Genomic DNA, 16,348 nt, shown 5'->3' with positions numbered 1-16,348 from the left:
TGCTGCCATAGGAGTGGGGTCCACAGTCCTTGGATACTCAGGCTGTGTGGGAGCCAGCTGTAAGCAGGGCTGGCACTAATATGGTGAAGGGCAGGCATGGGCTATCCTGGCATGCGAGGGTGCCCTTGGCATTTCAGAATAGATCAGCTGTGTGGGGCACGCAAAGGACAACCTGCACTGACCCATCTGACCCACAGGGGACCTGCTCTGAGGCTATGATTCAATTAAGAGAGGCATTGAATGTGCTGAGGACAGTATCCTGGGCATAGAACCCAAGGATATGATCCAGGCGGGAGTGACATGAGAGAGTGGTGGGTGTGAAGAGACATCGGACGTACTGTTCTGTCCCTGTCTCATGCTCTCAGGACCTGGTGCTTGTTCCTCAGTCCCCTTGGGGGACTGAGCATCCCAGGATAAGTAGTGAGGAACCCTGGCCACTAGTGGCCCACTGGGATGGCTGTCACGGCAGACTGGGGTGAGACAGGGAGGAGGAAGCTGAATTCAGATTCTAGGGTCACCTCCACCCCTCTCTGCCCTTCCAGCTCTGGTCCTACTCACCTGTAGTTGGTGCTCCTTATAGGCACCCAGGTGTAATTCCGGATCACCTCATCTATGTACCTCTGGGAGAGGAGACTGGGTCAGGTATTTGGACTAGCAGGCAGGGATAGGGTGAGGTGGGGTGGGGTGGGAGAGTTCCACCCTGACTTCCCTTCCTCCCACCCTTGCTTTCTCACCTCATCCAGGGACTTGACCAATGTTCTGATCTGCTTGTGGCCCTTGTTGCCATCAATCATACTTCGACGGATCTGAAAGGGCCAGAGATGTGAGGGGCAGGGCCCTTACTCTCCTCTGCTGTCTGTACCCCCTCATTCCTGTTCCCCTTCTTCTCCTTACCTCTTCCTTGTTCTCATCCTCCAGCTCTGCATCCAGGAAGTCCAGAGTCACAGGCTCCCGGAAGTTGGTGGTCTGTGGGAAGCAGGGCAGGAAGTCAGAAGTCCCCATCTCAGAGGGTTTACCCACCCTCCAGGCCACCCTTCGTGGCTCACCTGGGGCTTGAGATTAGGGTGCAGCAACACGTAGCCGTTCAGGTCAATGGCAAACACGTAGCCGTTGGCTCCAAGCTGAGGGTATAAATTGGGGCTCAGGGTCTGGAAGGTTGACCTGGGATTCCCTGGGCTCCAGAGCTTGTTCTTATTCTGCTTTCTACCCCACTGAGGGGTGCTGTTTGCTTGTCTTGGGCCAGGGGTCCCCACATGCCACGTGGCCCTAAGCCTCTCTCAAGCCAGGCCAGCAAGCTGGGTACACACATGCACCAGCCTTTGCCAAGGCTGACCAACTTTGTGGGCTGGCGTTCTGCAGTTCTCATCCTCTCCCCTGGTTCTCATGGAGCTGTCAGCCAGCTGGATCCCTCTGCCTGGCCACAAAACTGCTGCTCCTATTCTACTGTGGCCCTCCTTTAGCCACTGCTGCCCCTGATTTGTGCCTCCTCTTCTCCATCTCAGTAGAACACAAGGGGGAAAGACTAGACTCTTTGGAATCCCATACACCTGGGACTTCCCTTCCACGTGGGACCCAGACCCAGCCCTTACCTCTCTTTGGCAGTTTCCTCACTGTACACGGAGGCTGACTCCACAGCCTCTGCCCTCTCAGGGCCAAGCAGGGGCTTCATGGGGCTCAGGCTTAATAATGCTGTCGTACATGCCCCCACCTTTCCCCCTTTCACAGGTGAGACCAGACTCCCTGAGCACAGGCCCTGGGCCAGCCACACTGCCATCCCACCCCTTCCCTGGTTTATGATTCTATTTTTGACCTTCAGGACTTTGCCCAGAGAGTTCCCTCTGCCTCCAGTGTACACCATTTCCCCCACCCTGCTGTTTCTGCCCAGGACAGTCCTGCCTATGCACATGGGAAGTTTGGCCTGTCGCCTGTTACTATATGGCCATGAGCTAAAAATGGTTTCTATGTTTTTAAATGGTTGGAAGAAATCAAAGGAAGAATTCTATTTTGTGACATGTGAGAATTATCTGAAATTCAAATATCAGTATTCACAAATAAAATTGTATTGGAACATAGCCATGCCCATTTGTTTATGTTTTGTCTGTGGCTGCTTTTACAATACAACAGCAAAATTGAGTCTGAGATGGGTATTTAGGTTGGCAAAGCCTAAAGCAGTCACAGTTTGGGCCTTTACAGAACATTTGCCAACTCAAGGTCACTTTGCTCTAGACCCAAGGTCACTTCCTGGGGAATCCCTCCCTGATTCCCTGAAGTCAGAGGTCTCCATGGAGGCACTGTAATCTCCATCAATCTCCTCTGCTGATCCTGGCTTGTGTCCATGTGGGAGGCAGGGCAGGGTGGATGGGCTGGTGGACACTCACCGTGTAGTTGGGAGTTAGCCTCTTGATGTCATTCAGAGCCACGTCAATGCCCATCACGCCCAGGATCAGCTGATTCTGGGAGCAGAGGCACGTGGGGTCTGTAATGGGCTCAGTTCCATGGGGGAACCTCTGCCCAACCCCCACCCCATGGCCTCAACTTGCTCTCACAGGCAGCTACCCCCATCCCGTTGCCGGCCCGCCCCACCCCTCCTCCATCCACAGACCTGCTATGGGCATGTCCAGCCCTTCCTTTCCCTCACCTTCTTTTCCCCAGGTCCATCCTGCGTCAAGTTGAAAACAGGGAGGGTCCCTGTTACCACCAACCCCAGCCCCTAAAGGGAGAGGAAGATGGTAGGATCTCCTGGGTCCAGCCCTTCCCCCACCCCAGTGTTCAGAACAGGGGCTCAGGTGCAGGCCATCTCTTTTTCCTTTGCTTGGTTCACCCTATAAGGGGGCCCTCAAGGAATTTGACCCTGTGGGCACACCCCTGGGAGAAGGTTGCCAGCCCCATCCCTTCCTTGCCTAGAGGCCTTACCAGTGCATCCTCATACACGTTGGTCCACTGCACCTGCTTGGCCTCCTTGCCTGCCAGCACCATGGGCCTGCCCAGTACGTCTAGATACTCCTGGGAAGGGAGAGGTGGCATAAGTGCCCTTTCCATCACATTCTCCCTGTTCTATTTTCCCTGTGTTTGGATTGTGTCCAAGAAGCCACCAGGGGGCGCTCTTGGCCCACAACAGCCCACTGTACTCAGGATCTTTGCAGGAAAGTGAGTGGCTGGGAGGAGGGGCCTCCTCCCCCACAGCCTCACCTGCGTGTTGATGCGAATGGCTCCGATGGAAGGGATCTCAAAATAGTAACCTGTGAAGGAAGGGGAGACAGGTGGGCTTGGCTGGCACTGTGGGACTCACAGCCCGTGGGGCCCTGCCCCTAGGTTATGTCTGCAGCCCTGTTTTGCCCCTCGGGCTCCCTCTCTCTTTGGTGTCACTGCCCCCAAACTCATATCCCTTTGGTGCTCTCTGCCACTGCCCTATCACTATGGGACTGTTGCTATGAAAGGGGGAGTAAGTGTAGGGGTATAAGGAAGCAGAGCAGGCAGGGAGTGGTGGTTCATGCTTGTAATTCCGGCACTTTGGGAAGCTGAAGCGGGAGGATCGCTTGAGCCCAAGAGTTCAAGACCAGCTTGGGCGACGCAGCAAGACCTCGTCTTTACAAAAAAAAAAAAAAAACATTAGCTGGGGATGGTGGCGCACACCAGTAGTCCCCAGCTACTCGAGAGGCTGAGGCAGAAGGATTGCCTGAGCCCAGCAGGTTAAGGTTGTGGTGAGTTGTGATTGTATCACTGCACTCCAGTCTGGGTGACAGAGTGAAACCCTGACTCAAAAAAAAAGAAATCCGAGTCAGTGGCAGAGATGGGGTAGAGGGAGGAGTCTGAGGCCTGTAGTCCATCATTCTAGGATGGCAACGACATTCAGAGTACAACGAACAGCCAGGCCCAAGTGCACGAAGAGATGGATTGATCAGCAATCAGACATAGGAGACAAGCCAGGAGACGGATGGACAATGGACAGATAGACAGATGGTGGGAAAGATACTCAGTCAGATGAATAAGTTTCCCACCAGATACAGCAATGGACAGTCCACGTGTGGACAGATACACTGTTGACAGTGGGTGAACAAACAGCTGGACATATGGATGGACAGTTGAACAACAAACCCAATGGACAGTAGGAAATGGCAGGCAGGCCCCCTGGCAGTGACTGATATCTGGGCAAGTTACCTTTATTGGCGCAGGCCATCCACTGCAGGGGTGTGACATCATAGTTATGCTGCCCCACGGAAAAAGTGAACACGCGCACCTGTGGGGGCCTGAGGTTACTGTTGCGGCCACCAGAGAACAGCCCTCCCTTGTACTGGATCCAGGTCAGGGCAACCCCTGACTGGGCTGAGCCTCACCGTCCGATTGGGCCAATTGTACTTCTCAAAGACATCCTGCACACGGTCCTCGCCACCATCCGTGAACATCATGATCATCTTATTGCAGTTGGCCCGAGTGATGTTGGACTGGGCAGGGTGAGAGTGGAATCAGACAGTTCTCAGCTCCTCCCTGGTCCAAGGGCAGAGCCTCCCTCCCTGTAGTGGGCTTGGCCTTCTGGTACTAACAAAGTGATCTATCTTGATTTCCTGGGTGTCACTGAGCCTGGGCCCTTGCCCGCCCCAGCCACCCATTTGCCCACCCATGAGGCTCACATTCTGTAGCTGGTCAAAGGCATACTCAAAGCCGGCCTTGTAGCCTGTGGTGCCCTTGGCCACCATGCCCTGCACAGCTTCCTTGAACACCTTCTTGTTGCGCACATTGGCCTGCACCAGGTGTGTGAAGCATGACACAGGCTGCGCCTTCTCGTTGAACTGTAGGAACAGTGGGGTGGTGAGTGGCTCAGGCTGGCTGGGCAGGCAGCTGTTGCACAGGGCTGGCGATGTTCACAGGAGTGGGGCAGGTGAGGATGACCAATTCCCTGCCTGCCTGCCAGTTTGGCACTTACAGAGGCCACGTTCACATAGTCGTCATCAGACAGCGTGTCCAGCATCTCACAGACGGACGTCTTCATTAGCTTCAGAGTCAGGCCACTCACACTGCCGCTCCTGGAGAGATCAGGCAGGGGCCGTGGAAGTGCCAGGTGGGCCTCAGATGCTCTCCTGCCCTTCCCACATGATGTTCCTGGGCAGCAGAGTCTAGCCCCATGCCCTGACCCAGCCCCAGCCCCGCCTGCCAGCAACCCTCACTCACACATCTACGATGATGACCATGTCCTTGGGTGATGAGGCTCCCTGGATATACCTGCCCAGAGAAGCCTGTTAGGACCAGCCCCACTGAGACCTCTTAGAGCCTTATTTCCTTCTCCCACATATTGACTCAGCATGTTTCTATTGAACATCCACCACATGGGCCAGATGGGGTTCTAGGCACCACAGATAATCTATTTCGTGAAACAGACACAGTCCCTGCCCATGACATGAGTGATCTGGCCCCTCAGCAAGCAAAACAATCCCAAGTGGGGGCTATGAGCAGGTGATCCAAAGAGAGGGGGCAGGAGGCATGTTCTCTGGCTTCAGTGGCTTGCTGGGGCCCCGAGGGCAGAGTCTAGCTATATATGGTATGGCACAGGTGGCTGGAAAGGACAATCATAGGAGACTGTGGGAGGGACAGAAGAGAGGGTGGGGGGTGTCTAGGGCTCAGATGTGTGGGGCAGAGGCTGGCTAACCCTACAGAGGCTACATCCATTCTTGGGAACCCCCACTGGTCCAATCTCTCAGTCCTGAGGGGGTGGGGGTGCCGGGCAGTGGATGGGGGGCAGAGGCAGCTGGGAGGCCTGCCTGGGTGATGGGATCCATTTTCCAGTGGCAACGATGTGTGAAATGAAAATTGGATAGAGTTGGCTGCGTCCTGCTCAGAGGCTTGGATATCAGGAGGGAGCGGAGCAGGCAGGAGAGATGGGGAGCTGAGGGGGTGTCCCTGCCCAGCCCCTCCTTTCTCACTCACCAGGGTCTCCTTCGGACATCATACAGGTCAATCTTCTTGGGGGCTCGCCACGGGGTGGCTGAAGGAGGAGAAACAGAGGACTGGCAGGGAAGGGCCTGATCCAGGTAGGCAAGCTTTGCAGAAGTGCTGGGCCACTGTAGCCATCAGGGCAGTCACCCCACCCCACGCCCCCCAGGGTGGGTGGGCTGGGGGATGGAGGAAGGTAGGGTACTGGTGGACAGGGGAGATGGGCCAGCACCTACCTGGATAATAGCGAGTGACACCCGTGGCGCTGCCGAAGACCTGCCACAGCAGCGTGGGGTCTTGCCTGCGGTTTTCGATGAACACGTTCTCCAGGGCCTCTGTCCAGTTGAGCTCATTTAGGATGACGGTGGCTGGAGGGAAGCAGGAGGCTGGGGTGGGGAGCGCCTGTCCCCTGCTGAATTTACCCCCTCCCACAATACTCATGCTTATGTCCCCCACTTAGAGTGTCTCACCTGCTGTCTGCTTATCCAGAGTCTCCCTGTTTCCCAGGGCCCAGCTGGGACTGCACCAGCTCCTCCAGGAAGACTTCCTGGTCCTTACCCCCTCCCGAGTTGCTGAAGGAATAGCTCAACCTACTCCTCCGCCAGGCCCCGCAGGCAGGCAGCTGTGGCCCCTGGAGAAGGGCTTCCCAGATGGCAGGGAGCTATGAGGTGGGACCTGGTCTAGCGTGCTGCCTGGAGCTAGCAGCTGGTCCCCTGGGAGCTCACCCACTCAGCATGCACTCCAGGCTGCAGCCACAAGAAAGCAATTAAGGGCCTGCTGATGGGGCTGGAATTATTCAGCTATTAAGGTACCTGATAAGCTGGAAGCCACTCAGCTCCATGATTAATCAAATGGGGCCAGGAGCAGGCAGGGGTGGGGGGTGGGGGCTCTTGCAGGGGCAGGGGCGGTGCCACAATCCTGCTCCAACATAGGCACATGCACTTGCATATCCACATGCACACACATGCATCCTACACTCCCAATAGGTGTACTTGCATCTAACCTCTGTGTTTGCAGCCAGCTGTGTGATCCCCTCATTCCCAAGCCCACTTGCCCAGCAACCCAGCAGCTACTATGGGCACAGGGCACACATGCTCATACCTACACATCACTCTGCACCTAGAGAGGACACCAGTGGGTCCTGCTCACAACCTCTCACCATTAGTTACCCACCCTTCCTTTCCTCCAACCTACAGTGGCACAAGTGTGATCCCCTGACCAGACCTACCCCTATACACACTCACAGAGCAAGGCTCCTCTCAGATGAACAGACTCCATCCCATGGACCCTTCAGTCTAAGCAGCGACCCAGGATGGCTCAAGCAGTATCCCTAACCCAGGGCAGTCTGAAACTGCCTGATGCGTGGGTGGGGCACTTGCTCTCATGTGTGCAGTGAACCTAACCAAGGACACTCAGAGAAAAACAGCAGGAGTGGGACACCTGCTTCTGCCAGGCCTCTGTACCTTCCCGCTCCCCCCAGGGACCATCATTTCCTCCCTCCAGTTGCTTCCACCCCCTTTTTTGCCAGGTGGAGACCAGCCACCATCAATGATCCCTATCAAAGGGCCACCTCAAGTGAGAAACAGAAACCACCATCCAAAGGCAGACGAAAGCTGTGATATACAATTTTCAAGGTTTTGCCCTAGGCCTGGAGGTGCTGGCACACTCCTGGGCACTCTCCTCTGGGTTCTGTTCCTTCAGAGTGTGGGGCCTCTGCCATGTCTACTGCCTAATCCCCCACCTCTGCTCTCCGCCCTTCTCTGTTTCCATGGTTTCCCATAACTGACCATAATGTGAAAACAAAACACATTTCTAGCATTGGCTCTGCTTATTGAACGCTATGTTATGGTCCTGTTCCTAATATAGAAACTTAGTGAGTTGAACAATTTCTATTTTTCTCTTTAAGGAAAAAATGAAGTCAGGCCCTCCAGTATCTCACACAATACTATCTGTCCTGGGAGAGTCTGGCTGGCAAGTCCCAGCCCTTACTGGGCCTCAGTTTTTCCATCTGTACAATGACAGACTTAGAGAAGACTGTCCTGGAAGCCCCTCTAGCTGCCAGCAGAGGGGTGTTCCTGGCTCAAGTCAAGAGCCAAGAGGAAACCCCTGCTCTGAGTGGGCTGTCTCTGCAGGGATCTGTGAGCACGCGTGTACACACACACACACACACACACTCACTGTAAGACACACTTGTGCAAACGCTCTGCCAGGCCTGGAAAGGCTACTCAGCCTCATGCGCACATACCCGCACCCACGTGCACATACTCTCAGATCACGCTGAGTAGGGAAAGGGGACCATGCCCCCTCAGGCAGGCGATTACAGATTTAATTAAAAGTGACACAGTAAATAAAAAACATATAAAATGTAATTTGTGTGGGTAGCGAGGGGTGACTGGGGAGGGCGGTATGGCTCCTGTTTTAATTAGCGTGCCTGCCTGTGATAGTGCCCCTCGACTGGCTCAGGCAGGTGGCCTGCGGGCAGCCTGTGGGGGAACAGGGGGAGCATCTCCCCACCCCTGCCTAAGGCTGCCCAGAAGGCCCAGATGACCCCGAGGGTGGAGAGGGCCTCCCTAATGACTCTGGAGGATTCCCTACATTCCGGAGCCAATGTAGTAGCTTTGTGTACCAGTTCAGTGGGTTGCTTGGATTCTGAGGCTATCCTCAGAATCTGTAGGATACTCACAGAATTGTCAGAACCATCAGGTCTCACTGCTTTGAGTCCTGCTGCTGGAGCTTCCCATCCAGTGTTTTACTCTTGGCCTCCTCCCCCTATACCTCCCAGGATCCTCAGGAAGTCCCTCTTCATGTCAGACTCAAGTCCTTCTAGCTATAGTGACCTGGTTTCCCCATTGTGCAAAGCTGCTTGTCCTGGAACTTGGAATTTCAACCACCCTCTTCCCAATCCTCCTCCCCCATACCCCCAACTCCTGGTTGCTCTGGGCTGGAAACCATTGCCCCACTTCCTTGGTTCTGTGCCAAGGAGAAAGAAGGCAATGTATTAGGATAGGAGTCTGTGAATGAACAGTTACTCCTTGTCCCTTTAGCCTGAGTCCACCTGATGTGTGGTAGCTTCTCAACCACTCCTATATGGGGCCAGGGAATGGGCGAAGGTGGTGAGGAGTTCATCAGGGTCAAGTGGGGATGCAGCCCAGCATATGGGAGCAATGTGTGTACACACATTCATGTGGGCACGTGTGGACACATAGGAAAGAGACCTGCATGCACAGGGGTGGGAGGCTCAGTGTTCTTTAGCTTGCTGAGGGTTAGTGTGAGGCTCTGCCTATGAGTAGCTGATGCCTGCATGTAGGTGAGTCTGAGGTAAGCGTGTGTGACTTCAGGTGTAGGGGGCTGGAGGTAGATGGCACTGGCCTTCTGGCCCCAGGGACCGAGGAATGCCTAGGAGTGGGTCTGCCCCTATGGCAGGTGAGGAGGGCTGTCCCGATCATTCTGCACACTCACAGCCTTTGTAGATGTCTGTGGGAATCTGCACAGCCGTGTATGAATAGTTGACCTTGTTCTTGAAGTTTGGGTCCTCGATGAAGTCCAGCCTTAGGGTGCTGGCCTTAGATCCCCTTTCCATATCCTCACTCTCAGGGTCGTCCTGCAGAAAGGCATTCCCACCACCCCAGCAATGTCAGGGCTGGAAAATGATGAGTGGAGTTGAACAGACCTGCAAGTAGGGGCAGCAAGGGCCAGAGTCCAGGAGATAGGGGCATCTCAAAAACAGACACTACTGCAGTCAGAGACATAGAGAGACACAGGGGGTATGGACCCTTCACCCAAGAGGTCTGTGACTCCCACCTCCCCCTGCCCACCCCATCCACCATCCTCACCAAAACCAAACCAACTCCTTCCCACATTCTTGAAAACCAATTAGCAAAGGAGGCAAATCTTGGAGCCAGCTAGGAGTGAGCTCCAGACTTCTACTTACAAGGACGTGCCTTGTGCAGAGAAGACTTGGCAGCCCCTCTTAGGAGTTCTGCACCCCCACACCCCCTACTGGGCTCTGCTCATCCCCTGCATGGAGCTCCTCTGGCATCAGGGAGAGGGCCCCAGGGGCACCACCCCCTGCAGCATGGCAGCTCTAGGGTCAGAGCTGGGGTGGGGGGCTAACCTGGGGAAAACTGGGCTGGGCTCGGGGCTAGCATTGAGAGCTGCTGACCTCCAGAGGGAGGGCTTGCAGCGCCTGCTAGCAGCAGGACTGAAAGGGCCCCCGTTGATTTTCTAAAATGAGCCGCAGCTGCCTGACAGGTGCCAATTACGGCATCTCTCGGCCAGGCAGGCTGGGCATGCGCCGTGTGCCCCCACCCACCACCACAGTCTGGCAGGAGTGGGTCTGTGACTACAGTGTTGATGCCGCAGCCAAGCGGGGTGGGAGGGCAGACTTGGGTGCAGGTGTGCAATGGGGGAGGGAAGAGGGTGATAGAGAGTGAAGGTGAGAGGGGAAGGAAAACTGGGGAGGTGAAGGAGAGATGGAGAGTGAGGCAGGGTAGGGGGCAGAGCTGGGGGAATTCATGCCCTGGTAGCCCTCTACACGCTCCCTCACTGCCCCTCAAGACCCCTGCGAGCCCCCTCAAACCGGGCTTAGCTCATTTTCTGTCTCCCAGGGCTTCATGGGACGCTGACTCCAATGCTCACTGTGTCCTGGGCACACCTCTCCCTGTACCCCTGCCTCTAGGCATCTGCCCAGGCTGTTTTGCCTGGGGAAAGGGCGACAGTGCCTCTCCACCTAGCCAGATGAGCTCTGCACACCCCATGGCACGACTCTGAAGGGACTGCCGAGACACCCTTTGCATCTCTTCAAGGGCGGGTTTTGCACAGCAGAATCCAAGGTGTCTGCTGCCCTCCCATTGTCCTCACCCAAAATGCGACCCCTCTGTCCTCTCCTGGCACACTCAAGCAGGACCCTCAAAAGCCCTTGGGTACTGGCTGGAGCCAGGCAGGCAGCCACCAAACATCAAGGCCAGAGTGGGGAGCCTGCTGCCCCTGAGGCGTGTACCACTCACGTTCCACTTGGAGGAGGGGGAGACGCAGGAGAAGAAAGCCCCCGAAATGTCAGCAGCAGATGAAGGGCGCTGGAAAATTTAATCTCCCAACTTTCCCAACTAATGTGACATTTGGATTCCATTCTGATAAGCTATCAGCTGGCGAACTTTTTCCTTCCTTTTCTTTCCCCCACCCCCACCTTCTGGCTGGTAATTTAAAAGTAAATGGTCTAGAAAGATCTCTAACTGTACCTCTGGCAAAGATTAAAAAAACAAAACAACACAACAAGCGGGAGAGTTGAAAAATGCATGTGTACCGTTATTTATATTGGGGCCTGGCCAGGCTACGCTGGGCTTTTGGTCTAACTGACCCTAACTGGCCTGGCCTTGGAGTGAATCTTCCTTGCTGGGCCCCCAGCAGATGTCCAAAGGGCTGCGGGTAGGGAGTCAGTGATTTAGAGCCAGGAGTTGGGGTCTTGGATATAGCTAGGGGCTGCTAGGAGCAGGGACTTCAGAATATCCTGGTAGGGGGCTGGATACAAGTTGGACGAGGAGCTCCTCACTGCCATCCCTCAGTCAGGGGCTCTGTATGGTGGGCAACCACAGTCTTCTGGTTTATATTTAATGCACTGATTGCTAAAATTGCAGCCCGCTGCTGAGGGGGGTAAGGAATTAGATTCAGGGTCTAATTAAAGGTTTGCTCTTCATTTGAATTTCAGATTCCAGCTTTAATTTTAGCAACTTCTCTGGGAGCCACGGAGCTCAGCCAAGGGGAAGCACACCTGCTTGAGCCCACCTCCCTTCTTCCTGGGCCCTCTGCCCTCCCTAAGGCTCTCCCAGGCCAGCCTCGTACCATGGAGCCTGCACAGGGATTCTTTCCAGGTTTTCTACTTCCTGGTGTCATTGGGTACCTCCCACTTGATCCAGGAAACTCCTCAAGCCCATAGGTCTGGGAGAGGAAGACTGGATCTTAGGCCTTCTGCACCAGGCAGCACAGGTGGGACCCCCATAGTCTGTTGCTGTGACACCTCTGTTTTTAGCAGGAACAGTCCGGTCTAACTATTGTCTTGACATCAGGCAGAGAGACTTGGGCCTTGACAACTTCACCAAATACTGTCTCCTCTAAGTGCCCTGCACCCTTGGACACTCTTGTCTTCTTTGTAGCTACCTCCCCCCAATTGGTCATACATTGTTCACATGAGTCGTCTGGTAACAGGGACCTCAAGCAGACTCAGAGCAGCCCAAGCAGACTTAAGCCTCTGAATGACATGAAGGCAGAAGAGCAGTATGGCTCTGGGCTCTTTGGTCAGTCCCAGTACCACCACTTCTGAAATGGGTGGCTCCTGCTGAGCCAAGCTCTGATCATGGGGTCAGGCTGTGGAGTGCTCAGTACAGGGAGCCTGCACTGATCTGGAAATATACCTAGGTGACACTGGGTCCTGTTTGCACTTGCCCATGTCCAGGAAGACCTCCCCAGCAGCTCTCCGTCTCCCCTACCCTCATCACACTCAGAGAGCCCCTCTTGATGCTAAGACTCGAACTGCCTTGTTGGGAGAGGCCCAAGTGCTAGGCCTGCCCCACACTGCAGTGAAGCCTAGCCTTTTAGTGACCACAGAGGCACAGCCCCAGAGGGACCAGACTTGTGGGACAGGGACAGTAGGGCCTGTGTTACCACAACTCTGCAGGGTTGAGTTTAGAATCCCTAGGACTGAAGCTTAACACCCTTTTAACAGCTGAGGCCACCAAGGCCCAGAGAGGGGGTATACCTCTGGCAGCTACCCCCATCCCCAGCATAAATGGGGGTACTCACCAGCTCAGCATCAGCCTTGGCGTCATAGTACATGATGTCTTCCTCCTGGTAGGGAGAGAGAGGCCTCAGCACTCACAGCTCAGGGTCTTCTGAGACACAGGCAGAACCCCAGCCCCAAGGTCTGGGTGGCCCCCTCAGATTCCTCTGGAACAGAGACTGCCCCTTCCCCATCCAGAGTTGCCCTCCAGGAAGGACTAGATGGGTCAGTGCTGGGAGTGCCTCACCCCCACTCCCAGCCAGGCCTGTCCTCAGAGGCTCCTAATAGGTTCCAGGATGATGCAGTACCCCTGGGATGGAATCCCCTAGGACTCCCTGACTCAGGGGACAGCAGCCCCATTGAGAGGCAGGGTCATAGCCAGCCCGAATGCAGAGAGGTTGGCTGAGGCAGTACTGGGAAGTGAGGAAGATGGAAAAATAGAGGGGCGTCTGGGCAAGAGTGACGCCGCATCTTCCAATTTCTTCTATTAAAAAGCCTGCTCATTACAGGCATGTACTTATTAATTATCTGTGATTTGTTGTGAAATGCAAGGGGGTTTACACAACAGGAGCGGGAGAAAACAAAGCCCAGCCCTCGAGCCTGCCTCTCGGCCCTCACCCGCCCTGTCTGCCCCATCCATCCCTGGCCCGTGCCTGCTTGCCCACCGCCTGGATTCTTGGCCATCTGTGCGTCATAATCACCAGGCGCCCTGGGGACCCGTAACACAAATGGGCTAATTTCATGTTTAATGATCTTTAATCAGAACCGAGCGTGGCTGACAGAGGCCGCCAGAAGGTGAGCATGGTGTCAGCAAGTGCCACCCACTCAGGATGGGCTGCTACACTCCGCCCCCATGAGCTTTCAGGCCAGGACTTGGGACCGAGCTGCTGTCCAAGTTACCCTCCCCAAGTGCTCCTCAGCCCTGTTTTGTATAGCAAAATCCTGTGATGTGGCCCTGGCAGGCCCTCACTCACTCAAGGCTTCTTTGTGGTCTGCAAACAGGGGTAGTGACCAAGCCTGCTCCTAGGGGCCTGGCTGTAAAGCAGCAAGCATGGAGCTAGCACTCACTCCACGAAGGGTGGGCATCGCCATGGTCAGTCCCTTCCCAAGGCCTGGCTGGGGCCCACTCACTGTGTGACCCTAGGGCTAGACCTTTCCCTCTCTGAGCCTCAAATTCCTTATGATTCCAGGAAGGGGCTTGGCTGTGGTGACTTCTCAGGTGCTGGGTCTGTGGCCAGGGCTTGAGGCAGTGAGTACGGGGAACTACTTCAGGGAACAGTCCTAGCCTGTCTCCCATCAGGGGTCTAGGAAGGTACAGGCCACTGGCTGGACATGTAGGCTTAATCTAGGCATTCTGGAACACTGCATGCTTGGCACCGTGCTTGGGCAAGACCACAGCCTCTGAGGAATGTAAGACCCAAGGCTACTTGACAGTTCCCAGAGTCTGGAGCTTTCTCCCGACAGCACTGTGACTCCATCAGTCAGATGCTAGTAGGGCAAGGAGAAGAAAGGCTCCACACCCTGACTCCAACCTGCCCTCCCAACTCATCTCTGACCTCATTCACACCTCCCACCCACCCACCAATCCAGGAAGGCTGGAGCCCAGGTGGGCCTGGGGTGGGGGCTGGGGCAGGGACCCAAGCTCCTGGGTGCTTGGCCTTTCCTTGTGCCCGACTACGACCGAAGAGCATCATGAAAGCTGACATTACATCAAACACAATAAGGAGTTTCGGTTGATGAAGATCATTCCTGAACACACCAACCCATTAAACTGAGGGGAAAAAATATCAATTCAACACACTCGCTGGCGAAAAGAAAATGTGATTTGTTATCTAAAAGGGGGTTATAAACACAGCTCTGATGCTCTTTCCCTCCGTAATGAAAACAGGCGGGTGCAGTGGGAGGACTACAGATTACAACCTGGGGCTTCACTCACCCACTTTTTAGGCAAACATTCTGCAAGGACAGGGAAGGGCACGGGTAGAGGCCGGTCACTCTCAGGCCTCCAGGAGCCCGGGGATCCCCTCACAGGCTGTGGTTGGGTCCAGCCTGCCCTTGGGTCATCCCTGGGGTACCCTGTCATTCACTGAGGCCCCCCCTCCAGCTCCTCCAATGGCTCTGTTTCTCTATTTGTTCTATGGTTTCATGGTCTCAGTGGAGCACCAGATGTGGGCAGCATCAGGGACATAGGTAGACATGTCATACAGGAGGATTTCCAGCCCCCTGAAGACTCCAGGTGATGCTCAGGAATCTGTGTGCTTTTCCTGCGCCCCAGGGCTTGGATACACATGAGCAGGACTCTACCTGACCTTTCCCACCTTGAGGCAGGCCAGGCCATGCCCCACCCTTGGCAGAGAGGAGCATGGGACAGTGGTGGGCAAGGCTGCACATGTGAAAATGTATAGTAAATATAACTATGACTGCTATGCTTGATGTGATATAGACCCAGGGGTGTGTGGCAGGATGGGGCCATTAGGGTCAGGATGGGAGGGTCCCTGGGAAGACCTCTGTCTGCTTTGGCCTGCATGATGCCCGAATGCCTACCATTAATGACCCACCTCCTGAGTTAAGCAACAAAGAAGTAGCACTATTTAGTGACTGAGTACAGGGCCTTGGCATAGGGTCCGGGGTTCAAATTCTGACCTCTGTCTGCTTTTGGCCTGCATGATGTTTGAATGCCTACCATTAATGACCCACATCCTGGGTTACGCAACAAGAAGGTAGCACTATCTAATGATTGAGTGCAGGGCCTTGGCATAGGGTCCTGGACACGTGAGCTCTGGGATCCTGAGCAATGAGTGAGGACTGAGGCTGAGCTGCAAAGGCTTCTATAGGCTTGTCCCAGTGGCCCCATGAGGACTTACAGGGGTCACCCCTGTCTTGCCAATGAGGCAAGGGTGCCTACTCAAGTCATGCAGCCTCCATGAGGCTTTACCTCTGAGTCTCAATTTCCCCATTTGTAAAACCAGGATGATAAGCCTTCTCTGAGGGTGTTAACAGGACAGGAAGCTGGACCTCCCCAGGGAGTATGGCTAACTCTCCCCATGGGTGGGCCTCTTTGTGTTTGCAATTCCACACCCCAGAAGACAGGCTGAGTATGGAAAAGAAGCCCTGGGTTGGGGGAAATGGGTACCCTTAATATCTGAGGTCCACTCCCCTAACATCTCTGTCACCTGATATTTTAGGGGCTATTTTGCTCAAACTGGGCATGGGTGGGGTATCACCCCCTCTGAGCTCACACACACCTCCCATGTGGACCTACATACACAGAAGACAGGTGGGAGTGGGGTGGGGGGGCCCACACATTCTCTTTAGCAGGATCCACAATCAAGAGAGGGTACCAGGGGTATTGGCCGTTAGGGAACAGGGTGAGGAAGTGAGCATGCAATGACCACGGTGAATGGCAGCTGCCATCCATATTTGGTGTTTGGAAGGCAGCTGCCAAGGCCTGGCCAGACATGACTGCCGCCTGCCCACCAGCCGCCTGTGCAGGGTCCAGGCCAGCCACCCGCCGTACCAGTGAAGATGCTGGGCCTTCCTGCCCTGGCCTACTGCCAGCTTAGCTCGGCCAAGAGGACTATTTTCTGAGAGAGCCGTCTGTCGCTGGCTTGGCAGAGGCAGGCAGTGGGTCCTATGGCTGGGTCAGACCCT

At 55.1% G+C, this 16,348-nt stretch overlaps 1 protein-coding gene across 4 annotated transcripts in view; it reads right to left on the bottom strand.

The window, feature by feature from the left end:
* CACNA2D2 (calcium voltage-gated channel auxiliary subunit alpha2delta 2) overlaps positions 1–16,348 on the bottom strand; it is a 139,036-nt gene that overhangs the window by 12,157 nt on the left and 110,531 nt on the right. For all 4 annotated transcript variants that reach the window (XM_008053401.1, XM_008053403.1, XM_008053402.2 and 1 more), the window contains exons 5-21: positions 12,721–12,765; positions 9,385–9,526; positions 6,162–6,293; positions 5,920–5,977; positions 5,167–5,217; positions 4,922–5,021; positions 4,629–4,787; positions 4,335–4,442; positions 4,159–4,237; positions 3,190–3,239; positions 2,914–3,003; positions 2,639–2,710; positions 2,379–2,453; positions 1,047–1,121; positions 895–966; positions 735–806; positions 559–620 (exon numbers count right to left, since the gene is read on the bottom strand). In XM_008053401.1, coding sequence (XP_008051592.1) covers positions 559–620; positions 735–806; positions 895–966; positions 1,047–1,121; positions 2,379–2,453; positions 2,639–2,710; positions 2,914–3,003; positions 3,190–3,239; positions 4,159–4,237; positions 4,335–4,442; positions 4,629–4,787; positions 4,922–5,021; positions 5,167–5,217; positions 5,920–5,977; positions 6,162–6,293; positions 9,385–9,526; positions 12,721–12,765 — 1,442 coding nt within the window. The remainder of the gene's footprint in view (positions 1–558; positions 621–734; positions 807–894; positions 967–1,046; positions 1,122–2,378; positions 2,454–2,638; positions 2,711–2,913; positions 3,004–3,189; positions 3,240–4,158; positions 4,238–4,334; positions 4,443–4,628; positions 4,788–4,921; positions 5,022–5,166; positions 5,218–5,919; positions 5,978–6,161; positions 6,294–9,384; positions 9,527–12,720; positions 12,766–16,348) is intronic.

This window comes from Carlito syrichta, unplaced genomic scaffold (assembly GCF_000164805.1).
Source record: "Carlito syrichta isolate Samal-C Ts95f unplaced genomic scaffold, Tarsius_syrichta-2.0.1 Scaffold288153, whole genome shotgun sequence".
Lineage (NCBI taxonomy): Eukaryota > Metazoa > Chordata > Mammalia > Primates > Tarsiidae > Carlito > Carlito syrichta.
Note: the sequence above shows the minus strand (reverse complement) of the source record. Positions and strands in the feature narration are given on the sequence as shown.